The following is a 26,529-nucleotide window of genomic DNA, read 5'->3' as shown; positions in this document are numbered from 1 at the left end:
TGTTTCTTTACAATTTCACAATACATCATGAGCTATTGATCTTTGCATTGACATTTTTTATGTTAAACAAGTTTAAACAATACATTCATTCATTAATTTTCTTTTCAGCTTAGTCCCTTTAATAATCTGGGGTCGCCACAGCGGAATGAATCGCCTAAACAATATATATAGTCTGTATTATATTCATTCATTAATTTTCTTTTCGGCTTAGTCCCTTTATTAATCCAGGGTCGCCACAGCCGAATGAACTGCCAACTTATCCAGCACATGTTTTATGCAGCGGATGCCCTTCCAGCCGCAACCCAATTTCTGGGAAACATCCATACACACTCACACACATACACTATGGACAATTTAGCCTTTCCAATTCACCTGTACCGCATGTCTTTGGACTGTGGGGGAAACCGGAGCACCCAGAGGAAACCCACGCCAACACAGGGAGAACATGCAAACTCCACATAGAAACGCCAACTGACCCAGTCTAGGCTCGAACCAGTGACCTTCTTGCTGTGAGGCGACAGCACTACCTACTGCGCCACTGCGTCGCCTGTATTATATAAAGTTTATGTATATTATAAATAGTTTAACAAAGAAAAAATCTATAAGAAATAGGGGTGTGAATCTTCACTGGTCTCATGGTTTGGTTCGGTGACGATCATCATGTCAGCAATTCGGTTCAATTCGAAATCTCGGTGCATCAGTGTGCATTGACGATGCTCTATTCGTCTATCCACAATTATATATTTTTTTTCACAACACAATAATTCTTTTTTTTGTGATAAAATTTCACAGCATCTTCACAATTTTCTTTCGATAAACAAAACTTGATCCAGTCCTCAACCCCCCCAGCCCACCCATAAAAACACCCACCCCACCCCCAGTGGTGCCAAAGTCCATGCCATCCCACAAATAGCATTGCAATCAAGAGAAATAACTAACAGAAAAAAAAAATATATATATAATAATAATACTTTTACTTTTTTCTTGGTTAAACTGTATATAATATACATAAAAAAATCTAAATTCCTTGAAACAGAGATAAAGGTCCCAAAATGCAACATGAAGGTATAAATAAAACAAAAATCCTCCTGTACCACAAGCTCCAGACAACTGTTAATGCAACTTTTTACATTGTAGCAGATGAAAGCAGCCAAACTACTACATTTAAAGCATATTTGCTTTGACAATTGTACAAATAAATAAATAAATAAAAAATAAATCAATGAAACACATTTTCAGTATTTTGAGATAAGCGTAAACTTCAATTAATGCATAATACAAAATAATATTATGCACACAGATTTATAGCACATATTTTACATGTTTAAAATATAATGAAAGTGCAGATTAGAATACAGTAATGTGTGTGTAATTTCTATCTAGTTGGTTTCTTATCTATCAAGTGCTTTTGATTTGTCTTCTAACAGGCAATGTTAAGAAACTGAGCCTCAGAGTTCTTTTTAATACCGAATGGAATATGTTAATTAATTTAGACCAACGAATATAAAGAGTGGGTTTGGATTAAATTAAAAGCAGACAGATCCCATGCAAAGGGGACTAACTTTGGCTCAGCACAGTATGACTTCTGAAAGCTGTTACGCTTATTATTCACTATTGACTGTGACAGGCACACTCTTAAAACTAAGTGGAGTACTTTTAACAGCCTTGGAACCTTTTCAGGAACTGGCTTGGTCAGAGCTGTACAGTGTGAGGAAAAAATGTTTTGTGTGATGAATAAATGCACTAAAGTAGCATGTGGTTCATACAGTTATGCATAAGTTTGTTTACAAAATAATTAATAATAAAATAAAATTCTGACCCTTCTACTCAAAATTCACTTCATAACATCAGTCAAGTGTTTGAAATAACTTTTAACTAATAATTTTTTTGGGATCATGAAATAAGGAAGAAATCACACAATTTTATCGTATGATACACCATGATAAAGGCTATGTACTCTGGATTAGCATGACATTACAAACATACATTATTGTTTATTAAAAATTACCCAGAAAGAACACTAATAAAAAGTATGTTGCCACAGTTATTTTCATGTTTGTCATGTCTATCTATTTTTTTTATCACATAACAAGTGCTCAAAAACACCTACTTTGGTTTTAAAAATCGAAAAAATACTGTAATACACCTTTAAAAAACAGGACTTTTGTTTTGTTTTTCAAGTGGATACACATAAATTATCATTATTGATGTGTTATCTCAATAAATACCATAAAACATTAAAGGATTTCCCATCATGAACTGCTTTTTTAAGGTCTAGCCACAGCATCTCAATTGGATTCAGGTCAGGACTTTGACTAGGCCATGGCAAAGTCTTCATTTCTTTACACAAGTGTATAGAAACAATTAATAGATTGAATTTATAAAAATTGTACTATATTGTGATATAAATATATTGCGGAGATGACTCATATTGTGATATGAGGTTTTTGTGATGTCACCCAGCCCTAAATATATAAATAAATAAAAATTTTGGCCAAGTATGGTGAACTTGGAATTTGTGCTCTGCATTTGGAATTTGTAACTTGGAATTTCAACTTCTTTGCAAGTGCGCACACACAGCAGTGAACACACACACACACACACACACACACCCGGAACATTAGGCCACAGCCATTAGGCCACGGCTGACGCCCTACTGCAATTAACTTAATTAATATATTCTTACCTTTCCAACATACTGCGGGTCGGAGCCCATGTACTCCTCCAGCACAAAGAACTGGTTCCACACCCAGCCCCTCTTGACCCTCTGGAATCCTCTGGAACCTCCATTCCTCCCTGCCGCCGCTGGCCCCGTCGGGCTGTGGGGCCACTCTTGGCCTGGCCTGCTCTGGAAGGGAGCGCAGGAGCTCTGCTCAAAGAGGAAGCACAGGAACAGCAGCAGGCAGTTCCTCCTCAGCATTGGGCGATCTGTTACGGTCTGTTCCCACGTCAAGGTCCAGAGGAAAAAGGGGAGGTGAGAGACAAGAGATCCAGGGCTCCGATGCTCACAAGCTGGAGCGCGAATCCAGAAGAGACAGATGGAGGCTTGTGGTCTGGGACTGTTCCACTCCCCTCGCTGGAGATACGAAGCAAGTCAGTCAGGTAGTAGATTCATCACCTGCCAATCAATCAATCAATCAATCAATCAATCAATCAATCAATCAATCAATCAATCAATCAATAAATCAATAAATAAATCAATCAATAAATAAATAAATAAATAAAAATAGATATACAGTTAAAGTGATTTTTTTTTTTTTTTAATATTTCCCAAATGATGTTTAAAAGAGCAAGGAATTTTTCAAAGTATTTCCTATAATATTTTTTCTTCTGGAGAAAGTCTTATTTGTTTTATTTTGGCTAGAATAAAAGCAGTTTTTAATTTTTTGTTTTTTTTGCAGAGATAGAAAAACAAGGAACAGACAGACAAACCCATCGTGAGACAATAATCTGTGCAAAATGTAAAATTAAGCATGAAACAAGGGAAAATAGTGACATACAGGACATAAATGACCGACAAAAAGACACAGCAATGGATGTAAAGAGAGATAGTAAAAACAACTTAAGACTGGATCCTACATTTAATCAAATTTCGCAGAGTTCCCAGAAGTGGTATATATAAATCTTGAGGTAAGTCCAAGATGCCAGTCAGAACATCTTTCTTCCAGAAACAAATGATAACTTTTTAGCTATGATCATGCCATATTGAACTGGTATATTTCGGTTGAAAGTCTCCAGAAAATCTGACGAGCTAAAAATTGCTATCATAGGGTCAGAGAGTAAAACACAATCGTAAACCTTAGCAGAGAACTGAAATATTTCGAAACAAAAAATCTGAATTTGAACACAGGACCAAAAAACCCTTAGCAGCTTTACACTTGTCGCATGTGGGGAAAAACGAGGGATGGAATTTACTAAGCTTTGTTTTAGAATAGTGACATCTGTGTGATGCTTTGTACCGAATAAGGTTGTGTCTAGAGCAGGCATGGGCAAACTTGATCCTCGAGGGCCGGTGTCCCTGCAGAGTTTTACTCCAACACTAATCAAACACACCTGAACACCCTAATTAGTGTCTTTAAGATCACTAGAAAGCTACAAGCAGGTGTGTTTGATTAGGGTTGGAGCAAAACTATGCAGGGACACCGGCCCTCCAGGATCGAGTTTGCCCATCCCTGGTCTAGAGTTTATAGAACATGAATAAATAAATAATATTTTTTTTCCTACAAATTGTCTACAGAACAAACCACTGTTATACAATGACTTGCCTAATTATTCTAACTTGCCTAATTAACATAGTTACGCCTTTAAATGTCACTTTAAGCTGTATGAATATCTAGAAAAATATCTAGTGAAATATCACGTACTGTCATCATGGGAAAGATAAAAGAAATCAGTTAGAAATGAGTGAATAAAACTATTATGTTTAGAAATATGTTGAAAAAATCTTCTCTCCGTTAAACAGAAATTGGAGAAAAATATACAGGGGGCTAATAATTCAGGAAGGCCAATAATTCTGACCTCAACTATATGCCTTATGTAAGTGTGCAACAAATTGAAAATATATATTTTTTTAGATGAAGAGTGGCTACAATAAATATTTTGTGGAATACGGAGTCCCCCTGTGATATCAGTGACCCTGTTTTGACCCCTGTTTGGAGTGGTTCGTTGAAAGCATAAGAGCATAAATCCTTAATACACCCTCTAAAATGCACTAGTGCTGCTGTGGAAATCTGGTTTCTATAAATACTGTGAGAAAATTCACCGCATGTCCGTTTTTACAGAGATGTGGAATTGCATAGTTTATTGCTGTCATAGTGGAAATGAATGCAAGCCTCAAATCCTTGTGTTTGTGTTAAGGTATCTCTGTGCAATCAGTATTGATGGTTTAAAGTTAAATATAATCGGACAGACATACACAGATAGATTAATATTAATGATATGTTGATATTATTTTAAAGTAATACAATACTTTTGTTTTCCTGTTAGTGCCCATAAACATTGTTAAATAATTAAGATGTTTTCCAAAACTGGATTTTAAAGTGGTTTAACCAATGCTACATTTCTAGCAATATTGTAAAATATCATTGTAATGAATATAATTATAATAAAAAGGAATAGTAATAATTGAGCTCCAGTGATAGAAAAGAAAGCATTGCTTTGGGTTAATTTATGAAAGATAATGTGGCATGACAGAATGAAAAATAAAATAAAATAAAATAAAATAAAATAAAATAAAATAAAATAAAATAAAATTAAACAAAATAAAATAAAATAAAATAAAATAAAATAAAATAAAATAAAATAAAATAAAATAAAATAAAATAAAATAAAATAAAAAATTTAATTAAACAAAAAAAAATATTAAATAAAACAAACTAAACTAAAATAAAATAAACTGAAATAAACTAAACTAAACTAAACTAAACTAAACTAAACTAAACTAAACTAAACTAAACTAAAATAAAAAAAATAAATAAAACAAAAAAAATAAATAAAATAAAATAAAATAAAATAAAATAAAATAAAATAAAATAAAATAAAATAAAATAAAATAAAATAAAATAAAATAAAAATAAATAAATAAATAAAATAATAAAATAAAAAAAAAATAATAATAATAAAATAAAATAAAATAAAATATAAAAAAATATATATAATTAAATTAAACAAAAAATGTATAAAATAAAATAAAATAAAATAAAATAAAATAACTGGATATTATTTACATATAACTACACATATACTTCAAATTATGATTAGAGAAATATTAGTTTTAGTAGTAATAATATTAAAGAAGTACTGGCAAAATTTGTTGCCATGACTGTGTATTTTAGATCTTTTTATCAATGCTTTTATTTTGTGCATTCATAGCATGTTCTGCAAATCAATAATTAAGGTAAATAAGCACAAACAGGCAAACTTGATGGTCAAAGCCATTTCTGTGGGACACAAGAGAAATTGAATTTGAACCAAAAGATTTGCTTCGTTATGGACACGCTGAATTTTATCTGTTTGTTTAATCTGTTTTCAGATGCAGTCTAATCTATGATATTGTGATGCATGGAATTGTGACATGATGATCATATCTTAAGGATTTGTTTTCTTGATAACTCAGTCCTAAAAAAATTGTTAATATTAAAAGATCAAATGGAAATTAAGACTTATTTAAGTATTTATCATGAACTTGAATGTGTTACTTAGAAACATACTTACATACTTAGAAACTTAAAATGTTGAAGACATCCGCCTCACTTACTTAAATATAGATGTATTTTGGATGTTTATTTGATGACTATTCTTTCACTTTCACACCCGCACACGCTTGTCACCGTATTCGGTTCGATATTAAAGTGAAGCGAACATTTATCTGCGAATAATTATCACATCATATCATGTTAAGTATAACCTATGACACTTTGCTAGCAAAAAGCAATTGCATTAAAGTCAACAGCAATTTCACATAGAAGCTGTCACCGGGGAAGCAGCTTGCAATTATTACTTGAATCCATCAAGAATTGTAACAAGCTAGTGGTTATCTGAGCATCTCTGGCAATGAACAAGATGTGTCAGGTTCCTAAATTACCATGATTAGATGGTAATTTAATCAATCAATTAGTTTCTCAGAGAAAGGGACAAAGCGTTCCCCTTGTTAGAAAATAAAAACACAGCAAAAAAAGCTTTCAGTAAAGATTTGGCTGATGTTAAATCATATCTGAGGTGGTAAATGCGGGAACAGGCACAAAAGCACATAAGAACAATTACTGGTGACTGTCTTGTCTTCAGATATTGATGCCACAGGCAGTGTTTTAGTAGTTTGGGATCAGTTCAGGCAATTTATTGAAGGGAAAGTCCTCTAATTGGGCACTGAAGCACTGCTGACAAAGTATCCTTGTAAATTGAGACTGGTAAGTTGAAGTGAACATGTACAGCAGGGTCCAGAAGCTTCAGAACAACACCAATGAAAAACATGTATGACATGCATAATTTTTAATAAAGCTTTTTCTGCTCACCATTGCTCCATTTGATCACAAATATGGTGAGAATTGTAATATTGTGAAATTTTATTACAGCTAATCTGTTTTAAAATGTCATTTATTCCTGAGAGAATGTTCAGCAGGGTCAGATATTAATTATTAAGAAGCAATATTTGCCTGTGATATTGATTTCCATGATTTCCTGTGATACATAGTCCATTTTGTATGGTATTTGATATGTATAAAAAAAGATATGCAGTGCTTCCCACACAGGCTCGTAGCCAGAGGGGGTTCGGGTGGTTCGAAAGACCCACCCCACACTGACAAAGGTCTAACATTTGTGCCATAACAAGCTTAATTTGACTGCTATGCCATCATAAATTGTGAAAATAACCCATCGAAAAGGCGTTAAGACCAAGCGGAATCCTCTGTTGGGTGTAGCTTCGGTGTGACTTCAGCTAATTAGTTTTGGCCAATGCTAACAAATATTTTTTGCTGGAGTCCAACATCCAGCTGTGCAAGAAAACACACAATCTAATGTAATCTTTTACCACTGTATTGTTTTTAAATAGAGAAAACATTTGTTATAGACAAATATTATTTTATTGAAAATTCTGACTGAGGACGGTTGAATGTGCTTATTTGCCTAATAAATGACAACAGAATACAGTTTTTAATTTAATACTTTTTTCTAATGATATATGGTGTAATTATATTGTATTTTAAAAATAAGTATGTATTATTTTCAAAATTTATTTTATTCAAAATGTTTAGGAAATATTTGGTACATCAAAAAGATTGGTTATGATGACTCTCCAACCCACCAACAAGCCAACTCAGCTAAAAGAATAGGGCTTAAAATGTCATTAAAATGCAGTATTTAAATCTAATAATTAAATAGAAAATGAGGCAAATAACTGCAAAAATGTCCACTTTTGGAGAAAAAAGAACCACCTTTCACCAGGCTGGCTGCGGGCATGCCACAGGCTTGAAATATACTTTAGGTGGTAGCCGGATTGAAACACCTTTTATCCATGCCACATAAATGGTTAACTACTGTACATGCGACAAACAAAAAATAATGTGATTTCTAACAATATTTTTATTTATTATGACACTGTTATACACTTTTTCTTTTCATTGGTTTAACGGTTTTTTTAAGGCTGTTGAAATAAAAAAAAGAAATCTATTTCTCCTGATTGTATGCTATTCAAGAGCCATGTGAACCCACTGGTAAAAGCTGCTCTCTTTCTTTCTCTAGTTCAAGTTACTTTATTGACATGACATTTTGTACAGTATTGCCAAAGCATTTAGTACATGTATAAAATGTGTAATGCATTATATCATCAAATTAATACAATATACAGCATATAAGAAATAAATGACAGAAAAAAAAGGAATTAAAACAGACAATATCTCTGGTTTTATCTGATTAACCATTTCTAATGGTGTACACACAGTTGAAGTCAGAATTATTAGCCCCCCTCAATTATTAGCCCCCCTGTTTATTTTTTTTCCCCAATTTCTGTTTAACGGAGAGCAGATTTTTTCAACACATTTCTAAACATAATAGTTTTAATAACTCATTTCTAATAACTGATTTATTTTATCTTTGCCATGATGGCAGTAAAATAATATTTGACTAGATATTTTTCAAGACACTTCTATACAGCTTAAAGAGACATTTAAAGGTTTAACTAGGATAATTAGGTTAACTAGGCAGGTTAGGGTAATTAGGCAAGTTATTGTATAATGATAGTTTGTTCTGTAGACTGTCGAAAAAAAATATAGCTTAAAGGGGCTAATAATTTTGTCCTTAAAATGGTGCTTAAAAATTTTAAATCTGCTTTTAGCCGAAATAAAACAAAAAAAGACTTTCTCCAGAAGAAAAAATATTATCAGACATACTGTGAAAATGTCCTTGCTCTGTTAATCATCATTTGGGAAATATCTTAAAAAGTAAAAAATTAACAGGTTATTTTTTTTTTTTTAATCGAAGGGGGGCTAATAATTCTGACTTCAACTGTATATGTTGCAGCCAGTTTAGATGTCATTTCGTCCCTCTCCAAGAATATTGTAAAGTTTTTATGAGTCGTTTAGATAAAAGAATGTATTACTTAATGTTTCTCTTGCTCACTCTTGTGGCTGTGTGCGCACTTTTAGCTCCGAAGCCAAGAGAAAAATAGACCTAAATAAACAGGTAATGCAAAAACGCATACAATGTATGACAGCTTTAGAAAGCAAAAGCAAAAGTCAAATCCCGGACATTTTATGAGATTTACAAACCACAGCCGAACGCAAACTTAAGCCCCCAAAAAGGCGCATCTCTGTGGATTAATGCAGAGCATGAAAAATTATCTGTGTGAGTGTTGATGATTCTCGCGCACACACAAAAGCTGTACGAAACGTGTAGGGTGAGAGAAGATTTTCCACTGGTTAATTCATCGCGGATGTTTGATTATCTTGAGTGTAAAAGAATGATTATAATAGTTTAAAAAGTGTCACCAATATACTTGGAGGGGCGTTAATATACTTGTGCGGCCCGCCCCAAATAAAGTTTATGTGTGGGAAGCCCTGATATGATAGAACAATATATACAAGATATGGCATTTAAATAAATCATTATCGAGAGAAAAAGATCACTATGTAACTAATAACTACAATGTAAAAAATATCCATAAATTAGCAGTTCTCCATATTTTGTGATTCATGTTTTATTTAATATTTATTTATGCTTTTGAATTGCATTATGGGACCTTGATCTTTCTTCCAACAACTTTTAACCTTGAAAAGCTGAAACAAGTTACTTTTATTAACACTTTTAATAGTTGAAAGTAGCGCTGCACGATATTGAAAAAATCATTACGATATTTAGTTGTCCTGCAATACATATTGCAATATACTGTATGTACAATTTCACCAGATGACTTGAAAACTGCTATTTGGAAATAATTTATTAAATTAGTTTGATTGGGATAATAGGGTATATGCAGAGCTAGTGCTTCTTCCCATACTGATAAACTTCCGGTGAACGGTTAATGTGACTTTTTTTTACATTCTATACGGTTCCTTTTGCAGCATCAATGGTGTAATGTAATTCAAATACAATCAGTTAAATAGACTTTGGCATTCATTTAGTTGTTGAAGCGTGAAATGAGACAAAAAGTCGTTTACTCACACGCGCCCGTCAGGATCGGCAGGCTAGTGCAGAAGCTTCATTGAATATAATGGGGTAAAATAAATGTTCATATTTTAAAGACATGGCTGGGAAAAATGTAATTTAATGCAGCGCTTCTTGTACAATCCGAGACCCGCTTTATTCCGGATATCACTCAGCCAGTGGAGATCACTGATTTAAAAAAAAAAACGATCTTGCAATGGCGTAGAGTTCACCGGAAATGCTTAACCCGGGTTACTGACCAATTAAAAGTCCTTTAGCATAGTTCTGCATATACCCTAGTCTGTGGGGAAGTTAATTATGCATAAAATGTAATATAAACACATTACAAACATAGATAAATACAAAAGAGGAAAGACAGGAGTTTGATAATAGTAGTGTTTTATGGTGTTTAGGGCAATCACAAACAGAGCTCGGCATATACTGCATGAGTACACCCTCCACAAATCTTTCATTTAAATTAACATTTTCTATGCTTTACAATATTATAATTGTGCATATACATTAGTTTAATCAGTACTGAAGCCAAATCTGGAGCTTATCTAATAACTCACAATAACAGTTTAAAAATTAGTAGCCCAAATTTATATGTTAGGGAAAATATTACTTTTTCAAAAATAGCAAAAATCAAGAGAAACAAAAAAATATATATAATTTTGTTGAAATGTAGTTTGTATTTTATTTATTTATTTATTTATTTATTTATTTATTTATTTATTTATTTGTTTATTTATTTATTTATTTATTTATTTATTTATTTATTTGCAATATTTTGAATTAATTTAATTGTCTTATCTTTCCATTTCTAAAGATGTTCTGTGATTAAAATATTATTTTAATAAATATATCTGTTTAATAAATCTGTTTTGTTTTAAATGCACCAATATATAGTATATTACCCATATTCACTGAAAAATGGATAAAAATATTCATTTTCAAAATGGGGTGTTCTCATTTATGCTGAGCACTGTACAGAATTTGAATACTCAATGTAAAATAACACTGCAATAGTCTTTACTGTATAAATAATTCAATAAACGCATTCTTTGTTAAATAAAACTACATGTGCCTGAATGCTTTGAACTCTGTCAGGAAAATTAAAACACGTGCAAATAATTTTTTTTTTACTCCGTTATAGTTAAACTTTGCAATAGTTCACTTCTCATGTGCTCTGAACTGTTTCTCCTTGTCAGCTTTAATCATAACTCAACATTGCATATCCTGTGATGTGACTCTTGTGGATGTGCACATTGCGGTATGGATGCTGAAACGATATATTGTGCAGCCCTAGTTTAAAGTGATATATTGTCTGGGTTGGTGTTGTATATTACAGTACAAAAACCTTATAATAAACTCCCAGTACATTTTCTGTTATTTTACAGACTTATTTCTCTATTTATTACACATAATATTATTTCAAACTATTAAAATGTCAATAAAAGTCACTTTGTTAAACTGTAGAGTTGAATTTTCAACATCAAAATTTGACAGAGAAGAGATCAAGGTCCCATAATGCAAATCATAACCATAAATAACAGATACTTTTAAAAGTGTATATTAAATTATATGATTAAACAGTATGTCAAATCAATAAATCATTATTGAGAAAAATAAATCCAGTCAAAAATACATCATATCATATGAGCATTCTGCAAATGCAAATTAACAAGTGATCTTTATTTTCTAGCTGTATACTGTATATTAGAATGGTGGTGCATTAAAGAGTATGCAAACAATAACTGTATTAACAATTTATAATCACTATAAAATAATCATTCATTGTTCAATATCGCTACCATTAATTGTTAATGAACCTTATTGTTCAATGTTTTCACTCATGGCTTCCATTTTTGGACCCTATTGTACCTATAAAAGATCTTTACTAGGTCTTTGATCTTTGGTAACGTCAAGGAATTGAAAGAGAAGCATAAAAGACCAGCACTCTCACCCAGATGAGGATGATGTCTTTCTCTGATGCATGAGCAGACATGAAAGTATATGGAAACTGCATTTAGTTATATAACTAGCAGCCCACTGAGCCTTTCCTCTGTACTGCATGTCAATAAAGCTTTTTAGGCCTTATTTATTTGTGTGTTGTGTGAATACTGTTTTGTGCCAGGATGTTGATCATCCAGAACATACAAAACGTAACATTTTACAATGTCCAATTATCAAAGAACAAATAACTTATAACTAACATGGCTTGTTAAAATAGACAAGATATGGGATCTAAATTTCAGGTAAGGATATTGTATCGTCTAAATAAAATATGTGTATATTTGCAAGGAAATTTGCTGACTTTAATGTCTCTAAGATAAGTATTCACTGAGGTTTAGGGCACGCATCCTTTTAAAAATCATACATTTTCATAAGAATCAAATTAGCTAACCATTTACATTTCCTTCGTCAATTCTACATTAAGCTTTCAATTTTGATTAAATGTGCACCCCTAATGACCAGTATGTATTTTAGACAATCCAACATACTTAAAACTTAGATCCTATGTCTCATCTCATTTAAAAAAATCCATGTTTTCCTAAGTTCTCTATCCTCTGAAATATGTGAAATAATATATTTGGTGTTTTGACAGCTAGACGATCGACATCCCAGCACACCATAATGAGTTTAAGTGGACTTCCAATTTCCTCTAATTGGGCACTCAAGCACTGCTGACAAAAAAACCTTGTGAAATCAGAATGCTAAGCTGGAATGAAATGTACAATGAGGTCCAAAAGTAAGAAAATACCAATGAACAACATTTTTTTTACATGTACAATTTTCTAAAAAATAAATTCTGCTAACCAAGGCTCGATTTACTTGATAGCAAATACATTAAAAACCATAATATGTTTAATACTATTATAATACCTTCGTCAGCTGAGGAAGTTCAACCTGCCACAGGAGCCGCTCGTACAGTTCTACTCAGCTGTCATCCAATCCATCCTCTGCACTTCAATCACCGTCTGGTTCGGCTCAGCTGCCAAAACCGACCTCCGTAGACTACAGCGAATAGTCCGGACTGCTGAACGAATCACTGGCACAACCCTTCCTACACTTCAAGAACTGTACTCTTCCAGAGTGAGTAAAAGGGCTCGCAAAATCACTCTGGACCCCTCACACCCAGCACACTACCTGTTCGAACTGTTACCGTCTGGTCGGCGCTTCAGAGCACCAAGCACAAAAACAGCCAGACACAGGAAAAGTTTCTTTCCTCAGGCTGTCTACCTTATGAACAGTTAAATATTCCCCTACTGTGCAATAAATATGTGCAATTTTTTTCTCATACGCACTTGTACACAGCACCTTATATCAATATACAATGCAATACTCTCTACATTCGCACTTGTACACAGCACCTTATATCAATATACAATGCAATACTCTCTACATTCGCACTTGTACACAGCACCTTATAACCTGTATATTTATAACAATCTGTACATACAACTCAACATCCAGGGTTCTTCACTAACCGCATCTGTTTAATGTTCATCATTTTTTATTATTATTTTATTTTAATTTTTTGTTTTGTTATTATTTTGTGTTGTCACTTTATGTACACTGGAAGCTTCTGTAGCCAAAACAAATTCCTTGTGTGTGTAAAGCACACTTGGCAATAAAACTGATTCTGATTCTGATTCTGATAATGTAACCCTGAGGGTGTTTGAGGGGACGGGAGAAGCTCTGATGTGCCCTTTGTGCTATTTTTGGCACACTGATGTTAAACGGCCGAGGCGATCACAGCTGATCCATTATAGACGGCGATGCGGTGAAGAAAACTCGCTAAACACTGTTATCAACACAGGCTCATTCTGAAAACGTAGTCCCGCGGATGTTTTTGGAGACCACAAATTATGTAGCCAGGGGTACGTATGCATTTAATTTTTTTAAACAAACACTACGGGGCGGTGTGACGCCGTTCTTTTTCGTGCTTACCGGCTGACCACTTGTGGAGGGCTTTCCCGCCGCAACCAGTTTGTCCAGTTAGCTCGTCGTGTACGTCGGCGGACTTGAGAAGCAGATAGAAGATGACCATGACGACGGGGTTTGAGTCTGGGGAAGAGCGGGTCCAGAAATCAGGTAAGACAAAAACAGAATCCAAAAAATAAAACGAACAAGTGAATAACAGGGTGAGAATGTGGTAAAATCCCAAAACGTGGTAAAAATCAGACAAGGGCTTTTCTTTTTTTGGACGCGTTTTGTAAATCGCTGGTTGGGTTTTAGGGAAGTAAGTGGGTGGGCAGGTCAATTGAAAAAAATTGGTTGGGTTTAGGGAAGGAGGAGGGTAGGTCAGTCGATTGGTCAGCCGGTCAGACAGACATTTGGTCGACAGTGGCCTCTGGTGGGTTCACGTGAAAACAGCGGGCGCGAACGGACCTCGCGAGATAAATTTAAGATATGAAAAAGAGCACACAGCGGCCTCTCGTGGATTCGCGAAAACAAAAACTGCATAAATAAGTACCTCTTGCGACGTATTTTGCGGTCTCCAGAAATGTACAAGGGACTACGTTTTTAGAATGAGCCTGGGTTAAACGTTATTGTTGTAACAGCCAAGAGAGGAGATAAAACGTTACCTCACGAACACGCCAGCAGGTCAAAGGGGCCACAGAGAATGAGAGAGAGCTGGGTTCTGATGTACTTCCCTGTCCAGCAAACTCACGAGCAGTGAGTTGTGCACGGTTAATTGCTTTTTAAGCAGTCGGAGCATTTTAATTACTTGCCGTCTTCTCCCTCGCCATAGTAAGCTACCAACATATAACGCATATATATGATAAATGACGTCAGTGCATAATAACCGGTTATGATTATTACTGAACTGATACCGAATTGTTCGCAACTGCATCGTGGTGCATCAAAAGAACAATTAATTTTGACACCCCTATTTAAAATAAACAAAAATGTTTATAGAATTATATTTTTTTGATCCCATAACTCTGTGCTGAGCTGTTTTGGAAAATATAAGCAGATGTTTCAATATAATGTTAACATATATGTTACGTTCGCTTGCAGAACGTATTCTGGATATGTGTGTGCGTTTGTTTGTATGTGGGTGTGTCGTTTCATGCGTGTGTTACAGGTACGAACGGCACTGGAGGATCCGCATTTTGTGCTGATGATGTTGGCCGCTGACGCTGAGTTTGCGCCACCAATCGCTGGTCGCGTAGAGTTTAAAAGCAGAGCCCAAACTGCAATGGCGATCTCCATCTCTCTCTCTCTATCTCTTTCCATCTCTCGCTCCTTCTCGCTCTTACTCTTTCTGTGGATCTCTGTGAGGACAGTCTCTCTTGCGAGGGCTAGTCTGAGAGAATGTGTTTTGCTTGTGTTTAATTCTCTTGTCTAAAGTTTTGAGATCTGAAAGTGCAATGGGTTTGTTTGTGAACTTGTCCAGTTAACTGATTTATTTGAGTGATACCTCGGAGAGATTGTAGGAGTAAGTCGCGCGATATACATATACAACACCGAGATTTATCTTTTGTATTAGTTCACTAGGTTCAGGACAATGTGCTGCTTTGAGTATGTTTAGTTAAGACGTTTGGTACGTTGAAGATGTTTCTTTTCATGTTTTTCTTTTCATATGTAGTTTAGTTTGTTGAAAACAGTTATTGAGTTTTGTTATATTGCTTTCTTTGATTTAAGCACATCTAACTACTTCCTCTTCCCCCAGGTAATTAATCATTTATTTATTGTAAATATTTTTCTTTCACAGTATAATATATTTTCACTGGTTTCACTGGAAGTATGGGCAATAAACAATTGCAGTGATATTTGGTTCTTAAGTTGTTTCTTTCTCCCTCCATTTGTTACACACACACTCAACTATTATACGTTATGTCAAATACCCTTAGTTTAATATTAACATCTAAAAGGACGTAACATATACTATCTATGTGAATTTATGTTTAGCGTTTATACTGCAAATGTTACATGCATAACGCTGGAATTCTTTTTATGTTATAGTGAACATAACAAGACTTCTATCTGGCCTGGTTTTGGGCTAATCATGATGGCAAGCTGAATAAGCTCAACCTCATCGATCCTGTAAATTCAGATCATGCTTTTGAGCATTTTCAGTTTAGCTAGCTTTCACACCACACCGATTGGTCTCGATGCCAGTCCAATAATTCAACGATATGCCTCAGCGCGTCTCTCCTCTCTTGTGTGCTTCATTGGCTCCAGGATTGATCGCTGGCTGTTTGTGTCCAGGTCAATGTGCTTATCAGTTTGCCAGCGCTCAACCCCACCTGCTACCCCACAGTGCTAGTTTGGCAACGTTCAAGTGCATTGAGTGTAAACAGTTATACGAATATGCCAAGTTTCTCAGTTCGCTCACAATGGATCTTGAGGCTCTGGTGCACCAGAAGTGGCCGGAGGAGGCCAAAACCTGCCAGACGTGATACTCCTGCAGGGAAAGTGTCAATGGGAAAGTGGTTGACTTCTTATCCCCAGCCATTATTTCAAAGCCAAATAAAATCAAAGAGACACTTCAGACCGGTTCATATGGAGCAAGAGATGGCTGGTGAAATTTAACCTGCCTGTTCTAATCAAGAAGAGCTCAATTTAAGGGGAGTTATGAATTTAAGCGATGGTTATAAAATCTTCAGCAGTATCTCTGGGTTCTCAGCGTGCAGGTTCCAGTTGAGTCACCCCAATGAAATGTGTCACTCGAAATTGGGCTGGATTACATATTTACTAGCTAATGTACTATGCAGTGTGTGTGAGTAAATGAGAAAGCAAACAGAGAAATGCGTGTTTGTGTCTGATCATGTAAGCGATGCATGACGTTGGAGTAGATTTGGGAATAAGGGACTTCTGAATAATCCTTGTGAATATTTCTGGTAATGTAAAAGTAAGGAAGATTTGAAGTAAGAATATGAAAGCATGGAAATTACCATTATTCAGTTAGTTTCCTTGATATTTGCAAGTGTTAAATAATGTAAATGTTAACATTTAAATTTTCTTTAGGAAATTAGCATTTAATGCATAATATAAATGTATAAATAGTTTATAAATTAATTATAATAATGTAATGAATAATAATAATGGATGGATTACATATTGAACTATTCAGTGTGTGTGAGTAAATGAAAGCAAACAGAGAAATGCGTGTTTGTGTCTGATCTTGAAAGAAATGCTTGACGTTGGAGTAGATTTACTGTATGTAAATAATTTAAATATGCATCAACTTAAATTAATTTAAATATGTAATCCAGCCCAATTTAGATTTACTAGAACTTCTATGTAAAGTGCTTTGACACAATCTACATTGTAAAAGCGCTCTAGAAATAAAGATGAATTGAATTGAATAGATTTGGAAATAAGAGACTCTTAAATAATCCTTGTGAATATTTCTAGTGATTTAAGTAGAAAGAAGATTTAAAGTAAAAAATGAAAGCATTGAAATTTACATTAATCAGTTTGCTTCCTTGATATTTGCAAGTGTTAAATAATGTAAATATTAACAATTAAATTTGCTTCAGGTGATTAACATATAATGTGAATGTGTAAATAGTTTATAAATGAATTATAATGACGTAATGAATAATAACAATGGATGGATTACATATAGTCACCCCCAATGAAATGTGTCACTCGAAATTGGGCTGGATTACATATTTACTAGCTAATGTACTATGCAGTGTGTGTGAGTAAATGAGAAAGCAAACAGAGAAGTGCGTGTTTGTGTCTGATCTTGAAAGCGATGCATGACGTTGGAGTAGATTTGGGAATAAGAGACTTCTAATTCTTGTGAATATTTCTGGTAATGTAAAAGTAGAAGGAAGATTTGAAGTAAGAATATGAAAGCATTGAAACTTTCCTTGATATCTGTAAGTGTTAAATAATGTAAATGTTAACATTTAAATTTGCTTTAGGAAATTAGCATATAATGCATAATATAAATGTATAAATAGTTTATAAATTAATTATAATATTGTAATGAATAATAACAGTGGATGGATTACATATAGTCAACCCAATGAAACGTGTCACTCGAAATTGGGCTGGATTACATATTTACTACCTAATGTACTATGCAGTGTGTGTGAGTAAATGAGGAAAGCAAACTGAGAATGTGTGTTTGTGTCTGAGCTTGAAAGCGATGCATGACAATGGAGTAGATTTGGGAATAAGAGACTCCTGAATAATCCTTGTGAATATTTCTGGTAATGTAAGAAGAAGGAAGATTTGAAGTAAAACATTATTCAGTCTGTTTCCTTAATATTTGTAAGTGTTCAATAAAGTAAATGTTAACATTTAAATTTGCTTTAGGTAATTAGCATATAATGCATACTATGAATGTATAAATAGTTTATAAATTAATTATAATAATGTAATGAATAATAATAATGGATGAATTACATATTGAACTATTCAGTGTGTGTGTGTGTGTAAGTAAATGAAAGCAAACAGAGAAATGCGTGTTTGTGTCTGATCATGTAAGCGATGCATGACGTTGGAGTAGATTTGGGAATAAGAGACTTCTAATCCTTGTGAATATTTCTGGTAATGTAAAAGTAGAAGGAAGATTTGAAGTAAGAATATGAAAGCATTGAAATTAACATTATTCAGTTACTTTCCTTGATATTTGCAAGTGTTAAATAATGTTAATGTTAACATTTAAATTTGCTTTAGGTAATTACCATATAATGCATAATATAAATGTATAAATAGTTTATAAATTAATTATAATAATGTAATGAATAATAATAATGGATTACATATTGAACTATTCAGTGTGTGTGAGTAAATGAAAGCAAACAGAGAAATGCATGTTCGTGTCTGATCATGTAAGCGATGCATGACGTTGGAGTAGATTTGGGAATAAGAGACTTCTAATCCTTGTGAATATTTCTGGTAATGTAAAAGTAGAAGGAAGATTTGAAGTAAGAATATGAAAGCATTGAAATTAACATTATTCAGTTACTTTCCTTGATATTTGCAAGTGTTAAATAATGTTAATGTTAACATTTAAATTTGCTTTAGGTAATTACCATATAATGCATAATATAAATGTATAAATAGTTTATAAATTAATTATAATAATGTAATGAATAATAATAATGGATTACATATTGAACTATTCAGTGTGTGTGAGTAAATGAAAGCAAACAGAGAAATGCGTGTTCGTGTCTTATCTTGAAATAAATGCATGACGTCGGAGTAGATTTACTATATTTAAATAATTTAAATATGCATCAACTTAAATTAATTTAAATATGTAATCCAGCCCAATTTAGATTTACTAGAACTTCTATGTAAAGTGCTTTGACACAATCTACATTGTAAAAGCGCTCTAGAAATAAAGATGAATTGAATTGAATAGATTTGGAAATAAGAGACTCTTAAATAATCCTTGTGAATATTTCTAGTGATTTAAGTAGAAAGAAGATTTAAAGTAAAAAATGAAAGCATTGAAATTTACATTAATCAGTTTGCTTCCTTGATATTTGCAAGTGTTCAATAATGTAAATATTAACAATTAAATTTGCTTCAGGTGATTAACATATAATGAATAATATGAATGTATAAATAGTTTATACATGAATTATAATGACGTAATGAATAATAACAATGGATGGATTACATATAGTCACCCCCAATGAAATGTGTCACTTGAAATTGGGCTGGATTATATATTTACTAGCTAATGTACTATGCAGTGTGTGTGAGTAAATGAGGAAAGCAAACAGAGAATGTGTGTTTGCGTCTGATCTTGAAAGCGATGCATGACGTTGGAGTAGATTTGGGAATAAGAGACTCTTGAATAATCCTTGTGAATATTTCTGGTAATGTAAGAAGAAGGAAGATTTGAAGTAAAACATTATTCAGTCTGTTTCCTTAATATTTGTAAGTGTTCAATAATGTAAATGTTAACATTTAAATTTGCTTTATGTAATTACCATATAATGCAAAATATAAATGTATAAATAGTTTATAAATTAATTATAATAATGTAATGAATAATAATAATGGATGGATTACATATTGAACTATTCAGTTTGTGTGAGTAAATGAAAGCAAACAGAGAAATACGTGTTTGTGTCTGATCTTGAAAGAAATGCATGACGTTGGAGTAGATTTACTGTATGTAAATAATTTAAATATGTATTAACTTAAACTAGGTTAAATATGTAATCCAGCCCAATTTAGATTTACTAGAACTTTTATGTTGAGCTGCTTTGACACTATCTATATTGTAAAAGCGCTCTAGAAATAAAGATGAATTGAGGTGAATTGAGTAGATTTGGGAATAAGAGACTTCTGAATAATCCTTGTGAATATTTCTGGTATGTAGGTAGAAGGAAGATTTGAAGTAAATAAAACATTATTCAGTTTGCTTCTTTTAATATTTGTAAGTTTTAAACAATGTAAATGTTAACATTTATTTTATTGCTTTAGGTAATTAACATATAATGCATAATATGAATGTATAAATAGTTTATAAATGAATTATAATAATGTAATGGATAATAATAATGCATGGATTACATATCATTAATGCAGTGTGCGTGAGTAAATGAGAAAGGAAAACAGAAATGGATGTTTGTGTCTTATCTTGAAAGCGATGCATTATGTTGGAGTACACTGTAAAAAGTAAAGGTGCTTCAAGTAACCTGTTGAGTACTCAAGGAACTTCAAAATGTATTTTAAGTGCCTTAAAGCTCTTTCTCTCAAAAAGGGGTTCCTTGAGAAACCACTGACAGTCTTTTCAGTACTTGCAGGACCCTTTTGCTGTAACTGGGATCCTACAAGCACTTTTTGTCAATACTGAGGTTCTGGAGTCACTGTTTCCTTACACCAAGACCTTGAAGCACTTTGAAAGTTATTGGAGGAACTCAAATTTCAAAAAAGAGTTACTTTAAAATCTATAAACTTTTATAATGGTTCCGGGTGGATCTCTCTTCTAAAAGCTATAGCACTTAAAGCAACCAAGAGATTTTTTTTGGTCATAATTAAATAGGACAATTGTGGAGACCAGAAAATGAGATGTATGAACTGCCCCTTTTGAAATGGTGCCTAGAGGTTCTTTAGAGGGTTCCGCCGGCGTGGCAATGTGAAGAACCCCAAAAAGTGCCTCCAGGAACCTTTAATTTTTACAGTGTAGATTTGGGAATAAGAGACTTCTGAATAATCCTTGTGAATATTCCTGGTAATGTGTAAAATATAAAGTAAAGTAAAAAAAAAAACAAGAATATGTAAGCATTCAAATCAACATTATTCAGTTTGTTTCCTTGATATTTATGTGTTCAATAATGTAAATGTTAACATTTAAACTTGCTTTAGATAATTAATATATGATGCATAATATGAATGTATAAATAGTGTATTAATGAATTATAATAATAAAATGAATAATAATAATGCATAAAATTGTCATATGCTGTAAATATCCCAAGAGTACGTTATAAAAATTAAGTTACCTTACTAGTTTTTACAGAATGATGTGAATTGGACATTTAAAAGGCTCCCAAAAATACTTGTGTTGTTTCAGCTTAATTTTAAGTAGGTTAAGTAGGTAAACAGCAAGTGTCAAGTTTTGAGTGTATGAGAGATTATGAGATATGTCCAGTGTTGGGTTTGTATTTATGATTGATCTATGTACAGTAGCACCGTTTTCCTGTGAGACAAGACATTTTGTTCCTTTGTATGTCCACAAATGTAGCGGAATGACAATGAAGCTTGACTTGACTTGACTTTAGATCTTCTAAAATGCATACATTTAATGCATCTACAGGCCCATATCTAGCCTGGTGAAAGGTGTGGTTCTTTTTTCTCAAAAGGTGGATCTTTTTGCAGTTATTCACTTCATTATTTAATTTAATTATGAAGTTTAAATAGTGCATTAAGTGACATTTTAAACACTATTTTTAATTGGATTAGCTTGTCGGATGGACATCATAACCGCACTATTAAAAATATTTCATAAAGATTTAGAATAAAGAAATATAAACCAAAAAATACTTATTTTTTAAAATACAAATTTATTACATCAGATATAATTAGGGAAAAAAATGCCTATAGTCATTTATTAGGCAGATACCAAACTTAGCAGCACATTCAACTTTTAATATTTGAATATTAAACAATTAAACCATAATAATAATAATAATAATAATAATAATAATAATAATAATAATAATAATAATAATAATAATAATAATAATAATAATAATTTTTCCAGCCTCTCTAGAAAAAAGTTAATTTGCAAACTCATGGATAACAACAATAGCCTAATTAGTATTAAAATTAACTTTAATATAGTCCGCGTTTGGTGCTTCACACTTTTCTATTGGACTTTTTTTTTTCTTTTAAGAATAAGGTCCAAGATCTAAAATAAAAGTTCCTAGTAAAAAATTTTCTCTATCTAACAACATTACAGTGGGTCAGTAATGAAAGCTGCCTTCATTTACGTCAGATTCTGCTTGGTCTTAAAGCCTTTGATGGGTTATTTTCACAATATATGATGGCTTAGCAGTCAAACGGGCCTGATCGATCTGTCTTCCTGTCTTTCTAATTTAATTTAGTTTAATTTAAATTGTCCGTAGTGTATGAGTGTGAATGAGTGTGTATGGATGTTTCCCAAAGATGGTATGCAGCTGGAAGGGCATCCGCTGCGTAAAACGTTTGCCAGATAAGTTTATTTTAAGTATTTTTTATTTTAAGTAAATTTAATTTAATTTAAACAAATGTATGAATCTTTTATATGCGCATTTGTAAACATTTTATTTAAGTTGACTATTTATTCATAATTCAACACTGAAAAATTGTAACTTTAATAATGTTATTATTTTATACTTTATACATATATAACCGTTGGTAAGTTTATACTTTTATATAATTATTGAATCATTTTATTCAATCTATTTTACTTATTTTATCTGTATTTGTAGGAACGTATGAAAGAAGACAGAAAACAATTAGATGCACACATACAGGAGAAACAGATATCCACAGGTCACTAGAAGTGTTATTGCATCATACTGTATGTCAAGTCCCTGACATACAAGTACCTGTCACTCTCGTATATTTCATTTGAAAACAAGAATATCAACTATAACAGGCAATTTGGCAACTGTGTTATGCATCTGTATAGTTTGATTGATTTGAAAACCCCCCTTCAATGTTAAAGGCAAGCCCGTGCCCTTGATTCCACCACATGGAGAAGCCTTATGTCAACACTTTACAAACCTCTGTCACTTCGGCATAGATTGAGCTGACCTAAAGTCAAACTCATCCCAGTCGTTCGACCCCCATGAAACACATATCTCTCTTCTGCACGAAAACACTCTGAATTTCACTCCGTTACAGAATCGCTTCTGCAGTTCCAGCCCAGTCATTCGGTCAAAATGTGGAGGATTCAAACGGAGCAGATGTTGCATCATACCACTTTTTTGAAAGCAAGTAATGTCAAATTTTTAGCTGCGCAAAATAGCATTCGCTCACCGACTGATCTAACCACATGGAAAAAGGTAGGATTGAAAAAGTGGACTGGCAGAGAGAGCCAAGCTTTCACGCCGCATTTCAAGAAGTAGATGAATTCCCACACAGCCCCAGACTGCCAGCCTCCATTACGCTTCTCCAATCTCCATAACCTGAATGACTTAAACACATCTGGACATTTAGGCTAATTAAGGCTCCATGATTGATCCTGTTAAGCAATTAAAGGATTGAATTAAACAAAGTTCAAGGAAAAGCAACCCATCAGCAGGAGTTCATTCGATGATTTGCATTTAATTAGCGTTGGTGGGTCCGGGCAAATTACCTAGCCTAAATTTGCCAGTCTGAGAAGGCGTCCTCCAGACTAAAAATATCGATCCGGCGCAATGGTTGTTGTTGTCCTTGGAAATATACTCAGATTTGTTCAATGCTTTTCTCAAGTTTGAGAGATTTTTAAAATTATTTACTCTAAATTCCAGCAGTCTCGAGATTTGCAACTGGGAGACTGCAAAGGACACAAGTTGTATGATGTTATTGACGATTCATTAATCCAACATGAAAATAATTAGGCTCATTCTGAAAACGTAGCCCTATATAAATCTCTGGAGATTGTGAATTATGTAGACAGAAGTACGCATGGCTGTATTTCGTCTTTAAACGAAGGCTATGGGGTGGTATCCTTTCCGTGCTTACCAGCTGATCACTTATCTTCGTGTGGACGGCTTTCCCGCTGTTACTAGTTTGTCCAGTAGCTCGCCATGTACGTCGGTGGACTTAAGTTGGAGAGAAGAGTTTACCACAATGACATGGTTTGAGTCTGGCATAAAGCAGGTAAGACAAAAATAGAAGCCAAAAAATTAAATAAACAAGTCAATAACAGGGTGAGAATGTGGTAAAATCTGAAAACGAAAAATCTGGTTTTTTTCTTTTTCTGGATTTATGGAAGTGGGTGGGTTAATTGCTTTATGAAATACTACCGGTTATGTATCGGCTATTGTGAGGTCCCGTAACAGATCGGGCTAACGGATCCGGCATGTTACCAGAGGAGTGGGGAGGTGTCGCGGACGTAGAGCGCATGGGCGTGGCTTGCGAGTGGTAAGAGAAAAAGAAGAGGAGGGGGTGGGTTGTTGGGGAGTCGCGGACGAAAGTGAAGAGCGGGTGCCGGATTAGATGTCAGGGGTGCTGGCTTGTTCGGGCATAAATTAAGCCTTGGATTTAGGGAAGGGGATGAGTGGGGGTATTGGTCGGTTGGTCAATCAGTAAGTCATTCAAGTCAGTCGACAGCGGCCTTTGATGGATGGGATTGGGTTGGTCGGGGGTGAGGGGGTAGTGGTATAGGTGTTGCGGACAAAAGTGAAGAGGGGGTTTGGGGGGGTATTAGGGGAGTCACAGACAAAGTGAAGAGGATTGGGGAGTTGTGGAAGACAGTGAGGAGTGGGGCTAGGCGGGGGTGTGTGTGAGGAGGGGGATCGGTAAGATGAAGTGCCAGATCAGATTTCAGAGGTGCCCTGGGTTTAGGGAAGGGGATGGGTGGGGGTATTGGTCAGTTGGTTAATCAGTAAGGCAGTCAGTCAGTCAACAGCGATCTCTGGTGGATTTACGCAAGAAATGCAGGCACGAATGGCACTCGCAAGCTAAATTTGAACACTCAAAAAACGTACCCATCGGCGAAAAACAAAAACTGCAAAAAATAGCTCCTGGACGTATTTGGCACTCTCCAGAAATATATACAGGTGTACGTTTTCAGAATGAGCCTGGGTTGAATCATTTCCCAGCAAATATTTTGACTGAAACTTTGAACTGAATGAAATGACTTGATAAATACTGCATAAGAAGCGCAGGGCGCTGTTTTATTTGTTTGTCACCTAATTATGAACCTAGATACAAAATATTTTTTCAGATTTTTAATTTATTAAAGTCTACTCTTTCAAAAAAAAAAAAAAAAACAGAAAAAGGCTTGATAATAACCTATATAAAATAAAGTATAACCCTGGCCCACAAAAATTTTTCACATGTTTTTGTGGACAAACATAGAAATAAAGTACATTATATTAGTCAAAATTATATTTTTTTTATTCTAACATTATGTAAAGAGCATGTCCTGTTAACATTTATATTTATATATATTTCCTTTCATAAGTATATTTAAACTTTTGATTAGTATTATGCATGGAACCTAATTGGATCAATTTTAAAGGCGATTCTCAACATTTCAATTTTTTTGAGCCCCAGTGTACAGTATTTTCAAACAGTTTTTACGCAGCCAGCTAGTTTTATATGACAACAAACCTTACATTGATTTAAAGTGTATTTAATTCAATTGACTTTTATTTGTATAGCACTTTTACAATGTAGATTGTGTCAAAGCAGCTTTACATAGAAGATCATAGTAAATTGAAGCAGTGTAGTTATGTTTAAGATCAGTTCAGTTTAGCTCAGTTCAGTGTGGTTTAATAATCACTACTAAGAATCCAAAAACTGGAGAGCAAATCCATTGATGTGCGGCTCTACAGATACCGAACCATGCAAGCCAGTGGCGAGGAAAAAACTTCACCAATTGGCAAAAGTGAAGAATTAAAAAACCTCCAGAAAAACCAGGCTCAGTTGGGCATGACCATTTCTCTTATGGCCAAAAGTCTTGTGCACAGCTGCAGTCTAGGAGCTGGCGTATTTGTTCTTTTTTCAGTTGTGACACTTGTGCTTTTCAGCTCAGGATCACAAATGGTCAAATCAACCCAAACATATTCTCCAGTCTTTACTGTATGTTAACAATACAATCAGATTAAAAAATGCAAAAAAGGTGCCCAGAGTTAGTTGAGGGAATAAAGACTTTCTCTCTGTTTCAAACAAAGCTATTGAAAGGCTTTAGCAGACTTTAATGAAAGTTTTATTGTGTTTTTAAGCCTTTTTCAAAGCTTTACTCTCCTTTCATCCTTATTG

The 26,529-nt window shown here is 33.7% G+C and overlaps 1 protein-coding gene across 1 annotated transcript in view; it reads right to left on the bottom strand.

Moving 5' to 3' along the window:
- The window catches only part of LOC130238338 (cadherin-12), a 324,447-nt gene that overhangs the window by 161,805 nt on the left and 136,113 nt on the right, over positions 1-26,529 (bottom strand). The window contains exon 2 of the mRNA XM_056469330.1: positions 2,687-3,118. Coding sequence (XP_056325305.1) covers positions 2,687-2,920 — 234 coding nt within the window. The 5' untranslated portion in view covers positions 2,921-3,118. The remainder of the gene's footprint in view (positions 1-2,686; positions 3,119-26,529) is intronic.

The sequence above is a fragment of the Danio aesculapii genome, chromosome 12 (assembly GCF_903798145.1).
Source record: "Danio aesculapii chromosome 12, fDanAes4.1, whole genome shotgun sequence".
Lineage (NCBI taxonomy): Eukaryota > Metazoa > Chordata > Actinopteri > Cypriniformes > Danionidae > Danio > Danio aesculapii.
This window is presented reverse-complemented; position numbering and strand designations above follow the sequence as displayed.